At 40.4% G+C, this 17398-nt stretch overlaps 1 protein-coding gene across 2 annotated transcripts in view; it reads right to left on the reverse strand.

Moving 5' to 3' along the window:
* Positions 1 to 17398, reverse strand: part of ARFGEF1 (ARF guanine nucleotide exchange factor 1) — a 66940-nt gene that overhangs the window by 42842 nt on the left and 6700 nt on the right. For both annotated transcript variants that reach the window (XR_014492321.1, XM_083361199.1), the window contains exons 2-4: positions 7653 to 7683; positions 6841 to 6997; positions 4307 to 4453 (exon numbers count right to left, since the gene is read on the reverse strand). Coding sequence is in view for 1 of the 2 variants with exons in the window: in XM_083361199.1 (XP_083217325.1) it covers positions 4307 to 4453; positions 6841 to 6997; positions 7653 to 7683 (335 nt within the window). In the remaining variant the exon portion in view is untranslated. The remainder of the gene's footprint in view (positions 1 to 4306; positions 4454 to 6840; positions 6998 to 7652; positions 7684 to 17398) is intronic.

The raw sequence follows: 17398 nt of genomic DNA on the forward strand, positions 1-17398 counted from the left end.
TAAACAAGAATCAAAGAATTTTTACTAATCAAAGTTCTGAGTATTTCTGCCAAACTTTATGTCAAGATACTATTAGATAAATTAAATAATTGGATACAAATTAAAGAAATTATTTATACTACAGAAATACCCCTTCATGGATTACTGCCTTGTCGTGGCGAAGGGGCTTGCGTAATTCAATGAAGCTATGAGCTATGCCGTGCAGGGCCACCCAAGACGGACAGGTCATAGCTGAGAGTTCTGACAAAACGTGATCCACTGGAGAAGGAAATGGCAAACCACTCCAGTATCTTTGCCATGAAAACCCTATGGACAGTACCAAAAGGCAAAACGATATGACGCTGGAAGATGAGCCCCTCAGGTCGGAAGGCGTCCAATATGCTACTGGGGAAGAGCAGAGGGCTAGTACTAGTAGCGCCAAAAAGAATGAAGCGACTGGGCCAAAGCCGAAAGGACGCTCAGCTGTGGATGTGTCTGGTGGTGAAAGGAAAGTCCGATGCTGTAAAGATTTTTTCTCCATAGGAACCTGGAATGTAAGATCCATGAATCAAGGAAAGCTGGACGTGGTCAAACAAGAGATGACAAGACTGAACATCGACATCTTAGGTATCAGCGAGCTTAAATGGACAGGAATGGGGGAATTTAATTCAGATGACCATCAGGTATACTACTGCGGGCAAGAATCCCTCAGAAGAAATGGAGTAGCCTTCATAGTCAATAAAAGAGTAGGAAAATCAATACTGGGATACAATCCTCAAAATGACAGAATGATCTCAGTTCGAATCCAAGGGAAACCATTCAATATCACAGTAGTCCAAGTCTATGCCCCAACCACCAGTGCTGAAGAGGATGAAATTGACCGGTTCTATGAAGCCCTACAGCACCTTATAGAAGTAACACCAAAAAATGATATCCTTATCATCATGGGGGATTGGAATGCTAAAGTAGGAAGCCAAAAGATAACTGGAATAACAGGCAAGTTTGGCCTTGGAGTACAAAATGAAGCAGGGCACAGGCTGATAGAATTTTGTCAAGAGAATACGATGGTCATAGCAAACACTCTTTTCCAACAACCCAAGAGACGGCTTTACACATGGACATCACCAGACGGTCAACACAGAAATCAGATTGACTATATGCTCAGCAGCCAAAGATGGAGAAGCTCTATACAGTCAGTAAAAACAAGACCAGGAGCTGATTGTGGCTCAGACCATGAGCTTCTCCTTGCAAAGTTTAGGCTTAAACTGAAGAAAGTAGGGAAAAGCACTAGGCCACTCAGGTATGAATTAAATCATAACCCTGTTGAATATACAGTAGAGGTGACAAATAGATTTAAGGAATTAGATCTGATAGACAGAGTGCCTGAAGAACTATGGACAGAGGTTCGCGACATTGTACAACAGGTAGCAACCAAAACCATCCCAAAGAAAAAGAAATGCAAGAAAGCAAAATGGCTGTCTGAGGAAGCTTTGCAAATAGCTGAGGAAAGGAGGAAAGCGAAAGGCAAGGGAGAAAAACATAGATATGCCCAATTGAATGCAGAATTCCAGAGAATAGCTAGAAGAGATAAGAATGCCTTCTTAAATGAACAGTGCAAAGAAATAGAAGAAAACAATAGAATAGGGAGGACCAGAGATCTTTTCAAGAAAATTGGAGAGATGAAGGGAACATTCCATGCAAAAATGGGCATGATAAAGGACCAAAATGGCAGGGACCTAACAGAGGCAGAAGAGATTAAGAAGAGGTGGCAAAATTACACAGAAGAACTATACAAGAATGAGCTTAACGTCCCAGATAATCACAATGAGGTGGTCACTGACCTCGAGCCAGACATCCTAGAATGTGAAGTGAAGTGGGCCTTAGAAAAGCTGAGCAACAACAAAGCTAGTGGAGGTGACAGTATTCCAGCTGAGCTATTCAAAATCTTAAAAGACAGTGCAGTAAAAGTGCTACACTCAATTTGCCAGCAAATTTGGAAAACTCAACAGTGGCCACAGGATTGGAAAAGATCAGTTTACATTCCAATTCCAAAGAAAGGCAGTGCCAAAGAATGTTCAAACTATCGCACCATTGCACTCATTTCTCATGCTAGTAAAGTCATGCTTAAAATCCTACAAGCTAGACTTCAGCAGTATGTGGATCGAGAACTACCAGAAGTACAGGCAGGATTTCGAAGAGGCAGAGGAACTAGAGATCAAATTGCTAACATACGCTGGATCATGGAGAAAGCTAGGGAGTTCCAGAAAAACCTCTACTTCTGCTTCATTGACTATGCTAAAGCCTTTGATTGTGTGGATCATAACAAACTGTGGCAAGTTCTTAAAGAGATGGGAGTACCAGACCATCTTATTTGTCTCTTGAGAAACCTATATGCGGGTCAAGAAGCAACAGTGAGAACTGGACACGGAACCACTGATTGGTTCAAAATTGGGAAAGGAGTCCAGCAAGGCTGTATACTGTCGCCCTGCCTATTTAACTTATATGCAGAGCACATCATGAGAAAGGCAGGGCTAGATGAATCAAAAGTTGGAATTAAGATTGCTGGAAGAAATATCAACAACCTAAGATACGCAGATGATACCACTCTAATAGCAGAAAGTGAAGAAGAACTAAAGAGCCTCTTGTTGCGGGTGAAGAAGGAGAGTGCAAAACTTGGGTTGAAACTTAACATTAAGAAAACCAAGATCATGGCATCTGGCCCTCTCAATTCCTGGCAAATAGATGGGGAAGAAATGGAGGTAGTGACAGATTTTGTTTTCCTGGGCTCCAAGATCACTGCAGATGGGGACTGTAGCCAAGAAATTAAAAGACGCTTGCTCCTGGGAAGGAAAGCCATGGCAAATCTAGACAGCACACTAAAAAGCAGAGACATCACCCTGTCAACAAAAGTGCGTATAGTCAAGGCTATGGTCTTCCCAGTTGCAATGTATGGCAGTGAAAGTTGGACCATAAGAAAGGCTGAGCGCCAAAGAATTGAGGCCTTTGAACTATGGTGCTGGAGAAGACTCCTGCGAGTCCCTTGGACTGCAAGGCGATCAAACCGGTCAGTCCTAGAGGAGATCAATCCTGACTGCTCTTTAGAAGGCCAGATCCTGAAGCTAAAACTCCAATACTTTGGCCACCTAATGAGAAGGAAGGACTCACTGGAGAAGAGCCTAATGCTGGGAAAGATCGAGGGCAATAGAAGAAGGGGACGACAGAGAATGAGGTGGCTGGATGGAGTCACTGAAGCAGTAGGCATGAGCTTAAATGGACTCCAGAAGATGGTAGAAGACAGGAAGGCCTGGAGGAATGTTGTCCATAGGGTTGCGAAGAGTCGGACACGACTTCGCAGCTAACAACAACAGAAATACATTTTATTAAGATTCAAAGCACATTTGCCAGCTTTTTAAAATATTATTTAATTATATTTTATTTCAAAAAACATTTCTTTTAACAAACTATATTATTTAAAAACTGAATAATTCAGTAATATAATTATATCACTTTTTTATAATAAAAATATTTTGGAATAGATACCTTATCTACTATGTTCTCCAAAAAATGAAAGAAATAAATATAAAATAATGTTTTTAAAAATCCTACATTTAAAAAAATCACAAAAACAGAAAACGTGGTCTCATAAGAGAATCAGTACTATAAATATTTCTAGCATTTTCAAAATTCTATAAAAGGAATATATATAACTTATTTAGAAAGGTTGAATGGGAATACATACAGTAAAAATGTTATCTCTCTTACTAAGCTGCTATGCCTATGCAACCTCAGAAACACCAGTTTTAAAGTTTTTAGAGATCCTTTTATGGAAACTAAACCAATAATTTCTCATCAATTTTTTTAAAAAAAATTAAAAATAAATTTGGATAATATTCAAGCAATTTGAAACAATGGAGTATTCTATAATATTCAATGGATCAAGGTTTAAAAAATAAAAAATAAAAGATACGATTGCTTATAGATTCAGCTGGTTTGGGATAATTGTCTTTAAGAGTCTATTTGCTCCTTAGGGGACGTTGGACAGCCAAATTTTTGCTGGTTCATATTCAATATGTAAGTATATTCTATGTAAGATACTGAGTGAATACTCTATGAGTCTATCACTCAGTAGAAAATACTGACATTTTTAGATATGAATAAAAATATTTATTAGACTCATAATTTCTGTTCACTATAAACTTTTTTGAAAAATAAAATATAACCGTAGAGAACCTCTTGCATTCAGTAATACAATTGCTCATCTATAATTTTAACCTCATTTTCTGCTTAGTGTATTTAAAGTCTGCTCGTGTTAACAATGCGAAATTACCTTTATAATTTGTAGTTGAACACCTTCATCTGTCTGTGGACCTTGGAAGCAGCCACATATTGTTTCAATAATTCTATCAATCAATTTTTTCCCAGGAGCAGTACTATCTGGAGCATTACCAGTCAAATGCCCATAGGCTATAAGTTTCTGGGAGTAAAGCAAGTAAACAACAATGAACAGGCAAAGCTAATATATTATACATTATGTTTTTTAGTCAGGGAAATCTTCAACTAAATATCACAGTAAGTTTCAAGTTTGAATAAATATCAGAGCCATTTAGGAATAAATATTTATATTTATTATCCCTGTAAAGATAAGATTTTGATACTCTTTCACAAGGAACTGAGGACATGTTTCTTGCAATGGGCCTGGGGACCCCAGAATGATATGGAGTCCATCAAGTGGCTTGTTTGATTGTTGTCGCTGAATTGGGGGGGGGGTAATTGCTTTTTGTATTGGGATTTTATCCTTGTAAGTTGCCCAAAGCCACTGAGAATGAGTTGGGTGGCCATATAAATTTTCTTAAATAAATAACACCTTGGGGTATTTTCTTCTCCTAGGTTCACAGTGATTGCCTTTTTCAGACAATTGAACTATGGGATGATGATGATGATGATAATAATAATAATAATAATAATAATAATAATAATAATAATAATAATAATAATAATAATAATAATAATAATAATAATACAGGGAGTGCAGAATTATTAGGCAAGTTGTATTTTTGAGGATTAATTTTATTATTGAACAACAACCATGTTCTCAATGAACCCAAAAAACTCATTAATATCAAAGCTGAATATTTTTGGAAGTAGTTTTTAGTTTGTTTTTAGTTATAGCTATTTTAGGGGGATATCTGTGTGTGCAGGTGACTATTACTGTGCATAATTATTAGGCAACTTAACAAAAAACAAATATATACCCATTTCAATTATTTATTTTTACCAGTGAAACCAATATAACATCTCAACATTCACAAATATACATTTCTGACATTCAAAAACATAACAAAAACAAATCAGTGACCAATATAGCCACCTTTCTTTGCAAGGACACTCAAAAGCCTGCCATCCATGGATTCTGTCAGTGTTTTGATCTGTTCACCATCAACATTGCGTGCAGCAGCAACCACAGCCTCCCAGACACTGTTCAGAGAGGTGTACTGTTTTCCCTCCTTGTAAATCTCACATTTGATGATGGACCACAGGTTCTCAATGGGGTTCAGATCAGGTGAACAAGGAGGCCATGTCATTAGATTTCCTTCTTTTATACCCTTTCTTGCCAGCCACGCTGTGGAGTACTTGGACGCGTGTGATGGAGCATTGTCCTGCATGAAAATCATGTTTTTCTTGAAGGATGCAGACTTCTTCCTGTACCACTGCTTGAAGAAGGTGTCTTCCAGAAACTGGCAGTAGGACTGGGAGTTGAGCTTGACTCCATCCTCAACCCGAAAAGGCCCCACAAGCTCATCTTTGATGATACCAGCCCAAACCAGTACTCCACCTCCACCTTGCTGGCGTCTGAGTCGGACTGGAGCTCTCTGCCCTTTACCAATCCAGCCATGGGCCCATCCATCTGGCCCATCAAGACTCACTCTCATTTCATCAGTCCATAAAACCTTAGAAAAATCAGTCTTGAGATATTTCTTGGCCCAGTCTTGACGTTTCAGCTTGTGTGTCTTGTTCAGTGGTGGTCGTCTTTCAGCCTTTCTTACCTTGGCCATGTCTCTGAGTATTGCACACCTTGTGCTTTTGGGCACTCCAGTGATGTTGCAGCTCTGAAATATGGCCAAACTGGTGGCAAGTGGCATCTTGGCAGCTGCACGCTTGACTTTTCTCAGTTCATGGGCAGTTATTTTGCGCCTTGGTTTCTCCACACGCTTCTTGCGACCCTGTTGACTATTTTGAATGAAACGCTTGATTGTTCGATGATCACGCTTCAGAAGCTTTGCAATTTTAAGAGTGCTGCATCCCTCTGCAAGATATCTCACTATTTTTGACTTTTCTGAGCCTGTCAAGTCCTTCTTTTGACCCATTTTGCCAAAGGAAAGGAAGTTGCCTAATAATTATGCACACCTGATACAGGGTGTTGATGTCATTAGACCACACCCCTTCTCATTACAGAGATGCACATCACCTAATATGCTTAATTGGTAGTAGGCTTTCGAGCCTATACAGCTTGGAGTAAGACAACATGCATAAAGAGGATGATGTGGTCAAAATACTCATTTGCCTAATAATTCTGCACTCCCTGTAATATCATCATCATCACTATCATGAACAGGAAAAAAATGTTGTGGTTCACAACATTTAAAATATTGCTTCACCACAAACTAGATCATTACCTTTATAGATCCCAACTATACCACTCAATTCTCTTTTTGACTAAATTTATTTTTTAAAAAAATGTTTAAATCAGAATTTTTTACATTGAAAATTGGATAAAATCAATTAAAAAAAATCCTTAAAAAATAGAACATTAAAAGCAGGCAATAATAGCATATATTTCAGGGAATATAGATCCATACAGACCTGCAAACAATCTAACGATGTACTAACAATTCTGGGACACTTGGATTGACATGCCAATTCAAATGGTAAGAAGTATTTGTCTGCTTCAATAAAGCTAGTCTTTGATTTCACTGGTGGAAGAGTGCTTGAACCAGGTTTTGCTTCTCCATGAGGTGGACTAAATAAAATGGAAGTAAAATAAATAAGTTAAATATGAATTCAGAAATAGCTGGAGCTATTATTATATACTTGCTTTATCTTTAATATCTTTATCTGATATTCTTATAACTATATGGGGAACAGTTACAGTTTTCCTGTTTTTTTGTACAAAAATGCAAAAAGTGTTCAAAGAATCTGTGCTTAACTTGGACATTCAGAGATGACATATTTGATCATTTTCTGAACTAATTTGAAGCCAAAGCTATTAGAAATTATACAGTATGCTATGAAATTTTAAATTTCTTCTTCATTTTTACAAAACTGGAGTGCTTCAATTAATTTATACAATACTACTACATAAACTAAGCTAGGACTTTTAACCATGGTTTGTGAAAGAAGCCATAGCATCTAACCTGTTATGGGTTGACATGCCTATTATATTAAATCATAATATGAAAAATCATATTATGGATAAATGTTTATGTATGAACTAAGCCAAGCTGTCTCATGAAGTTTCTGTACTTCAGACATGATAAAGTGCTAAAAAGGTAGTTTATAAATCCTTCTCCTTAAAAAAATAGAATGGCAGATTTAATCTCCATATAGAGCCAGATGTTTGTGCACATAATCATCTCATAAACTTATGTATTCATATTTAATATGAACAAAATTACCTTTGTTTTCCAGTTTCTGTTTTTATTTCCTCTGGAAAAAAAGTAAATAAAACCTTTTTATAAGAATGATTAAAACTTTAAAATAAAACTAATTCCCACATCTCATATATAACATTTCAAATTAAAAAGCTGAACTTACTTATCCCCCTCCCAAAGTACTAAATAAATATAAACAGCAATTTTTCCTATAATATAAAAATATGGGAAAAGCATGTCAATCTAATGGCATCCATGACATTATTCCTTATATTGTTTTCACATATTTGTGAGGGAGATCTAGGAATACATGATAAATGGTTTTAAAGTTTGCAAACTTCTAAGGAAGTTGCTGCAATCTGGGATACTTTACAGTTTGGGATTCTCTGTGTTCACAAATGACAATTTGAAGAGGTACAGCTGATAGTGACAAATAAAACAACAAAAAACATAAAACATAAAGCAGTCACCTAAATGTGTTGTGCTACATCTTATACTGAACTCTTGTTTGTTTATTATTTATATTATCCTTATGTGAAAGAAGGGGGATTATATAAAAACATTTAAGATGATACTTACTGTTACAGTGTATTCACTGAACATCAGTAAATCTCTGAGCTATAGACTAGACTCGGGAATGTGGGGAAAAATAACTGAAGAAGGCAGTAAGTACCAAGTCATTCCCAAACGTCTCCAAAACAACTGTATGAACATCTCAAGGGCTGGTTTCATGCAAAGGAGACTTATAATTATTAATATTAAGAATAAATTTAGGAGTTAGGCAGTAAATTAATATATGTAAAATTTTCCCTAGGGATTGTCACCTATAAAATTTTCAGATCTTACTGGCATTAGATTTACTGCTTAACTCAATTATTGGTTTTTCAACTGCATTTTAAAATGAGACATTTTCTATGGATAAAAATAGTGAAAAATTGCCATCTTTTCTGATTCAAAACAATATCTTAAAAGCTATAATATTTAAAATATGCAAACACAGAATGAAAAAGCTTTTGAAGTATCATACATCAATTTCCTTTCTTTCATCATCATTACAAATACGTTACAGCTAACATTTCAAGTTTAATAAGTCATGAGGAATGAACCAGTTAGAATTTCCCTAAATATATAATGAGATTTTAAACTTGCCCATATTAAAATATTATCTGGCTTCCATAATACAATACAATCCTACACAATAATTTTCCCAACATGCACTTTCTTGTTGAAAAAATATTTTATGTAATTACTTCTGATATTTTGTTTAGTGCCTGTTATTATTCTACCATTTTATACATGAGCAAAATTACTGGAGTTAATACTTTTTGCAGAAGAGAAATTGTAGGCATTTTTAAAATTAAGATATCATAGTGTTAATATTGATAGCATTTCACAATGTTTGGGAAAAAGAAATGAAGAACCAGAAATGACCACAAAAGCCAATATAAAGAGGTTACAGGGCTACAGAATTTCAGCTGTTCTTCAGCAGAATACAAAATACTGAATTTGCAAGCAAATTCTCTCTGTGTTGTTTTGTCTATACATGTGCGGGTATACACACAGACTCATACGCATAATGAAAAATCAGTAAACCATTACATAATCCATATTGAGATTATCTGACTTGGATTTTTGTGCATTTTTAAGAAAAGGCCAGTCTTGTACACAAATATTTATGCTACAGTACCTCGTTTATTGACTACCGTATATACTTGAGTATAAGCCGAATTTTTCAGCCCACTTTTTGGGCTGAAAAATTCCACTTCGGCTTATACTCCAGTCAACAAAAAAACTTACTGAGGACTTGTGCGCGGCCGAGGCATTGGAGCTTCCGGGATCGCGCTCACCTCTCCCAAGCCACCGCCGTCCGGAGACCTGCCGAAGTTTGGGGAGGTTTGGGGAGGTGCGCGCGCACCTCCCCAAAAGTCCCCAAACGAAGCCGGGTCTCCGTTCCTCTGCGCCCTGCCTGCCTGCTTCTTTCCACAGCGGAAAGAAGCAGGGAGGCAGGGGGCGGAGGAACGGAGACCCGGCGACATTTGGGGAGGTTTGGGCGCCTCTCCAAATATCCCCAAACGTCGCCGGGTCTCCGTTCCTCTGTGCCCTGCCTGCCTGCTTCTTTCCACAGCAGAAAGAAGCAGGGAGGCAGGGGGCGGAGGAACGGAGACCCGGCGACGTTTGGGGAGGTTTGGGCGCCTCTCCAAATATCCCCAAACGTCGCCGGGTCTCCGTTCCTCTGTGCCCTGCCTGCCTGCTTCTTTCCACAGCAGAAAGAAGCAGGGAGGCAGGGGGCGGAGGAACGGAGACCCGGCGACGTTTGGGGAGGTTTGGGCGCCTCTCCAAATATCCCCAAACGTCGCCGGGTCTCCGTTCCTCCGCCCCCTGCCTCCCTGCTTCTTTCTGCTGTGGAAAGAAGCAGGCAGGCAGGGCACAGAGGAACGGAGACCCGGCGACGTTTGGGGATATTTGGAGAGGCGCCCAAACCTCCCCAAACGTCGCCGGGTCTCCGTTCCTCCGCCCCCTGCCTCCCTGCTTCTTTCCGCTGTGGAAAGAAGCAGGCAGGCAGGGCACAGAGGAACGGAGACCCGGCGACGTTTGGGGATATTTGGAGAGGCGCCCAAACCTCCCCAAACGTCGCCGGGTCTCCGTTCCTCCGCCCCCTGCCTCCCTGCTTCTTTCTGCTGTGGAAAGAAGCAGGCAGGCAGGGCACAGAGGAACGGAGACCCGGCGACGTTTGGGGATATTTGGAGAGGCGCCCAAACCTCCCCAAACGTCGCCGGGTCTCCGTTCCTCCGCCCCCTGCCTCCCTGCTTCTTTCCGCTGTGGAAAGAAGCAGGCAGGCAGGGCACAGAGGAACGGAGACCCGGCGACGTTTGGGGATATTTGGAGAGGCGCCCAAACCTCCCCAAACGTCGCCGGGTCTCCGTTCCTCCGCCCCCTGCCTCCCTGCTTCTTTCCGCTGTGGAAAGAAGCAGGCAGGCAGGGCACAGAGGAACGGAGACCCGGCAACGTTTGGGGATATTTGGAGAGGCGCCCAAACCTCCCCAAACGTCGCCGGGTCTCCGTTCCTCCGCCCCCTGCCTCCCTGCTTCTTTCCGCTGTGGAAAGAAGCAGGCAGGCAGGGCACAGAGGAACGGAGACCCGGCGACGTTTGGGGATATTTGGAGAGGCGCCCAAACCTCCCCAAACGTCGCCGGGTCTCCGTTCCTCCGCCCCCTGCCTCCCTGCTTCTTTCCGCTGTGGAAAGAAGCAGGCAGGCAGGGCACAGAGGAACGGAGACCCGGCGACGTTTGGGGATATTTGGAGAGGCGCCCAAACCTCCCCAAACGTCGCCGGGTCTCCGTTCCTCCGCCCCCTGCCTGCCTGCTTCTTTCCGCTGTGGAACGAAGCAGCCTGAACGAAGCGGAGGCTTGCAGAACGGCGGATCGGCTTATACTCAAGTCACCAACTTTTTCCAGTTTTTGGGGGTGAAATTGGGGGTCTCGGCTTATACTCGAGTCGGCTTATACTCAAGTATATACGGTACTTGTTTAATGATAAAATTATGATGACACTGGAAAATGAGACTTGCAACTTGTCTTCAAAGTTGCAGCTGCAGGATTCTTGTGGTCAAGTGATTGCAATTTACAACATGTGCAGCATCTCACAGTCATGTGATCACTATTTGCAACCTTCATAGCCACCTTTTGCCAAGTAAACTTTTTTGGAGTAATGAAGTACGAGAAGTATGTGTCTGAGAATAAACTGTAGTCAGCCTAAACTTCAAAACTTTTTATAATGAAATAATCAAAACAGGTCTGCAGAAAAGCCTACCAGAGAAATACCTGGACGTAAACTCTCACAAATTAATTTGGTTTATTTAATTTAATACTTATAGGTATTAAATACCAGATCTGGAAACAAACTTATAGAGCTTTTATCTGTGTAAATAGATCCCTACCAACATAAATCCTATTGGACAATTTGCAATTCTCTAAAACAAAATCAGGTGGTGACTAATGTCAGAATTGGAGTAGAAACATTTATTTATTTATTTATTTATTTATTTATTTATTTATTTATTTATTTATTTAATAACATTTCTATACCGCCCTTCTCCCGAAGGACTCAGGGCGGTGAACAGGGCAAGAATAAAAATACAAACTACAAAAGTTAAAAATAGATTAAATAAGTGCCCACATACTAAAATACATCCATAAAACCTAGTAAAATAAAAATAGCAACCCCCCCCCAATCCCCTCATCAGGCCAGGCCAGCTTGTTCAAAAAAGTATGTTTTTAGCTCGCGGCGAAAGGAGCGAAGGTCGGGCGCCATCCGGAGCTCAACCGGTAGCTGGTTCCATAGCTCCGGGGCGCCCACAGAGAAGGATCTCCCCCTGGGGGCCACCAGTCGACATTCTCTGACCGGTGGCACCCTGAGGAGGCCCTCTCTGTGGGAACGCACAGGGCGGAGGGAAGTCGATGCCAGCAGCAGGTGTTCCCTCAGGTACTCCGGACCCCTGCCATGTAGGGCTTTGAATACCATTACTAGTACCTTGAATCTCACCCGGAGATAACCTTTAAGAAACAAGAGTATCACTGGGGGAAACTCAAAATGTATACAAGTAAACAAATCTAAAAATTAGCAGATTCCTTTTTCCTCAAGATAGCAATAATGATGTAGCATGTTCAATACACAAAGAACTAGCCATTTAAAAAATTGAATATTACAGTAATGTAATTGAGATTGGTATTATTGTTTGATAATTTAAGTCTGCAAGTGACTAGGTTACAGCCTGAGATTCTTTGGAAAGGTTTGGAAATGATGCAAGTGGATTGCACTGATGTTACTAAAAGCAGGCGTGGTGGTACGGTAAAGGTGTTGGATTGCCACCAGGGAAATCCAGGCTCAAGTCTATACTGAGCCACAGAAGCTTTGGGAACTTTGGAATGATCACTCTTCCCCAAGCTACTTCAGATGGCTCCTGTTGTGGATAAGAAACAGAACGAAGGAATACTGTGTACAATACCTTGACCTCCTGAGGGACAGATAAGAGGTAATAAATAATCTCAAAAAACAATTCAGATGCTGATTCTTGCAACAAATATATGAGATCAGGAAATAAAGTTCGAGGCCTTTATTTAGTTAATTATCTTCATCCTGGCATAAACAAGGCCCTTTACAAGGTGGCTGTTGGCTATATCAGGCCATCTTCCCCAGGTCTTGTGAGGAAACTACCACATGTAGTGTGAAGCTTTGTATAGCATGAAGGTCAGCTAGGACGACAAAGACTGCAGAGTGCCAGAGACTAACAGGCCATATATTTGGAGGGGGAGGGGCAGTGGCTGATAAGATGGAATGCTGAACTTACTTCTGAGCTAAATGAGCATCTTATCCTATGACACATTTTCTGCTCAATTGATGAAGGGGAAGCACAGAACATTCATCGATTGCCACAAACAGCCAAATCGCAACTGTCTTTATATAGCTCTCACTACCAGCTTATTACTAACTTAGTACTACAATTTGATAAACCATTATTCTTTCCTTCCTTAACTTTGATTGCTTTTCTCTTAATTTGTGACACAGTGCTGGATTAAGATCTTTTCTAGCTCCGGATCTGGATTAGTTGACTCAGCGTGTTCCTCTGCCACTTCATCAGTATGTTCTCTTCATCTGATTTCTGTGGTGGCTGAGTGTTAGACTGGTGAAGCCCTTTTTATTTGCATGAATTCACTTCTTAAAAAGTTTTAACAGCTTTTAGAATGATAAGCATATATGTTTGTAGGAGGAGATATGTGTTAGTTTATAGTGGCAAAAATTCAGGAGGTGTCTGGTAGCACCTTTTCTGATTAACAAACTTATAAAAAGGCATTAAGCTTTCATGAGCTGCAGCTCCCATCATCTCTATGCATCTGATGCAATGAGCTGCAGCTCATAAAACTTATGCCTTCTTAATATTTTGTTATATAAAAAAGTGATATCAGACTCCTCCTGATTTTTTGTGCAAATACCTTTTTTCCATTGTGACTAGGATAATACATTCAGGTTTTGACCACTCCTCTGCTTTAGCTTCGAAGAGGTAATATCTTTTTTCTTAACCTTGGATCAATAGTTTCTCAATCCAAAGCACTAATTTAAACAAAAGCAAGTAAATTTTTGCATACCAATTAAGCAACAGAGTAAAAAAAGATGAGAAGGTAGTCCCTTAAACTAATGGAGGTGTGAGATCATAAATCAGAATGTTGTCATGCTAATTGGAAAGTAATTTTTATTAATTTTTATTAATTTAGAAATCAAATACAGCTAGTCCTCGACTTACAACAGTTCATTTAGTGACTGTTCAGTTACAATCACTGAAAAAGTGACTTATGACCATTTTTCACACTTATGACCACTGCAGCATTCCATGGTCACATGATAGTTCAGATAGTTGGTAATTGACTCCCATTTATGATGGTTGCAATGTCCCAGGATCAAGTGATCACCTGTTGCAACCTTCTGACAAGCAAAATCAATAGGGAAGCCAGATTCACTTAATAGCAAAGTTACTAACTTAACAACTGCAGTGGTTCATTTAAGAACTGTAGCAAGGAAGATCATAAAATGGGGCAAAACTGACTTAACAAATGTATTACTTAGCAACATAAATTTTGAGCTCAATTGCGGCCATAAGTTGAGGACTATCTATAGGACTGAGTTACAGCCAACTGGGAGGGAGCCTATTTAACTCAAACAGAAAACATTTAGTTTGATTTGTTCTTTGTTGCTGAAGTGAGTGCTATCACACACCTAGACTAAAAAAGGTTCCCTGAATCCTTCAGAAAGAATGACAGAAGACAGGAATGAGCAATTTACCTCTCCAGAATGACACTTTTAATTACATTCTATAACTTTCATTGTTTTATGGCAGAAGGAACAACAAAATACAGGTAGTCCTCAACTTAGCTTAGCGAATGTTCAAAATTATGATGGAGTTCCCAAAAGATATTTACAACCTGTTGTGATTCCGTGCCAGCCAGTGGACCTGGCAGCTGAGTTTGGGGAATCAGAGGAGGAGAAGGAGGGGCCTGGAGAGCCATCAGTCGGAAGAAGGCTCTGATGAGCTCCAGGACTTACAATCTGATGAAGATCCTGGCCCCTCCACTCGTGCTCAGGCTGAGACCCAGCTGTGTTGGGAAGCTGAGTCAGACTCTGACGACTCACAGCTGGAAGACATCATAGACACTCGCAAACTCCGAAAGGCAACAAGAGCAGGACAGAGGGAGGCAATGGGGCAACTCCAAGGGCAAAGGAGAAAGCATTGGGAAGCCATGCCTTGGGGCTGCATAATAAAAAGGGAAGGTGTGGGCAGTGCTGGTTGCTGAAGGCAACCGTTTGCAAAGGACTCAAGTTTCATGGGATCATGTTCGCATTGCCTTGCCTGTGGACAATTCTCCGTTTGAATCGTGTTTTGTTTGTCTTTGCTTTTGAGATATTTTGCATGTCTGTAAATAATATTAAAAGGGGTTTGTTTTTTCCTGCGTTTCCAGCCTACTTGTTAAAAGAGGGGTTTGTCCTTGTGAGTTAACAAGGACTCACATAGGCTGGGACAGAACACAACCTGATTCTGATGACTGCCCCCTGTGATTCATATGACTGAATTTTGACTGTTTGTATTATCTTCCAGTCACTTGATCACAATTCATGACATTTTGCAGGAAACCAGTTTACTTCTGGTTTTCTGCAAAATTACTCTAGAGTGAACAATGGCTTCACTTAATGACTGTTGCAGAAAAGGTTGTAAAATTGGGTCCAGTCATGTGATGACCTACTTTAAGACTATCACAACTGACAACCAAAATGGACAGGCTCCATTAGTTCTAAGTCATGTTGTGTTGAAAAGACAGAGGTAGAATATTCTGTATATCATTCGTTGATAAAGATTCTCAGTCATCCACATAGAGTTGTCTGGAAGTTGAATCATGACAAGTATACTTCTTTTCTTTTTTATTTGAAACATTTCACTGCTTATCAGCTTATCAGACTGCGGAAGCTACTTGGATATTTCAAACCAAAAAGAAAAATCCATTTCCTAAGATTCAATTTCCAGACGTATGTAGTTTGGTTCCTAAACAATTGCTCCTTATTCTGAACAACCTGAAAACCACATTAATATTTTGAACACTATTTCCTCAATGCGGACGGAAAACATCTATTATGTTGGATAATTTGACGACTTCTGCAGGTAGCATGCCACATCAGTTTCGATGGAATATATTGATTCCAAATTGGTAATAGCTCAGTTGCTGGAATTCTTGCAAGTCCATTCCATTTATCTCAGCAAATCTTGTACAAGAGAACTCTGGAAGTATGAGGCTTGGGAAAAAATCTATCCTATGGTTTAAGCAGCTGCCAAAGAACCTGACACCATATGTGCAAACAGACAACATATAACTGGATACATCTGTTGATCATCACAGAACAAGCCTTAAACTTGGTAATTAGAAATTGCATTAGGCATCTAAATTATACCAATAAAACTTCAGATGGCATACTAAAAATATAATTCCTACAGACTTTAGACTTTTTTATATGGTCAATTTTACAATCTAAAGAACAGTTAGTTAGGACTGGACTAAAAGCATTTATCATGGCCTATTAAAACAGGACTGCAAGAGCAAATGATCACAAATGCTAAGGAAAACATTTAAGAACTAGGGTAAAAATAATAGTAGGCAAAAGTCCTTTTTTTGCAAAATGAAAACACTTTTATTTGAGAATAGTAAGTAAAGGTATTGCCATTAATAACAAATATATATTGCCATCAAAGCAAGATGTAATAACATCTTGGTTACAGAAAAACATCTAATATTCTATCCCATTCTTTTTATCAAGCAAGCGTGCACTGAATGGCATAACATATAAAATACATACCGTGTTTCTCTGAAAATAAGACCCGGTCTCATATTTTTTTGGCACCAAAAGACACATTAGGGCTTATTTTGAGGAAAACACAGTATCAGGGTGATCAGCCCAGCTGGGCACCCCCCCCAGTGCATTCACAAGAGGTGGTGAGCTTGCAGCGGCTGACGGTGTCCGGCAGCAGCCGCAGCCTGCCGGCCCCTTGGCATAGCGCAGGTAAGTCCGAGCGCAGAGATAGAGGAGAAAGACAGGCATTCCGGATATGCTGCGCGGTCGCCTGGCTTGTGGGAGGCTCATGAGGCAGGACCACCAGCAGGCAGAGGCATGGGGGGAGGTAGATGATCTGGATGTGCTGCATGGCTGTCTGGCTTGCAGGAGGCTGGCGCAGTGGCACTGGCAGCAGGGGGAGGCATAGGCACAGGGGAGGAGGTAGGTGATCTGGATGTGCTGCACCACTGCCTGGTGTGCACAAGCCTCCTGCAAGCCAGGCAGCCATGCAGTGCATCTGGATCATCTGCCTTCCCCCTGTACCTCTGCCTGCTGCTGGTACCACCATGCAAGCCTCCCACAAGCCAGGCAACACATCTGGATCGCCTGCCTTCCTCTGCCTTCATGCTCAGACTTACCTGCGTGGCATGGGCTGCAGCTGCTGCCAGACATTGTCAGCCCCCGCGTGCTCACCACCTCCTGTGCTGCCCACCCCCACCCCGGCTTATTTTTGGGATAGGGTTTTATATTTGCAGCATGCTAAAAAGTCAAGCTAGAGCTTATTTTCTGGTTGGGTCTTATTTTGGGGAAAACATGGTAGTTGACTTGAAAATTGTACTCAGAGTATTTATCAATGTTTTCTCATTAAATTGGAATAAAGTACTATATGGGATACCACAATG

Source organism: Vipera ursinii (genome assembly GCF_947247035.1).
Source record: "Vipera ursinii genome assembly, chromosome: 3".
Lineage (NCBI taxonomy): Eukaryota > Metazoa > Chordata > Lepidosauria > Squamata > Viperidae > Vipera > Vipera ursinii.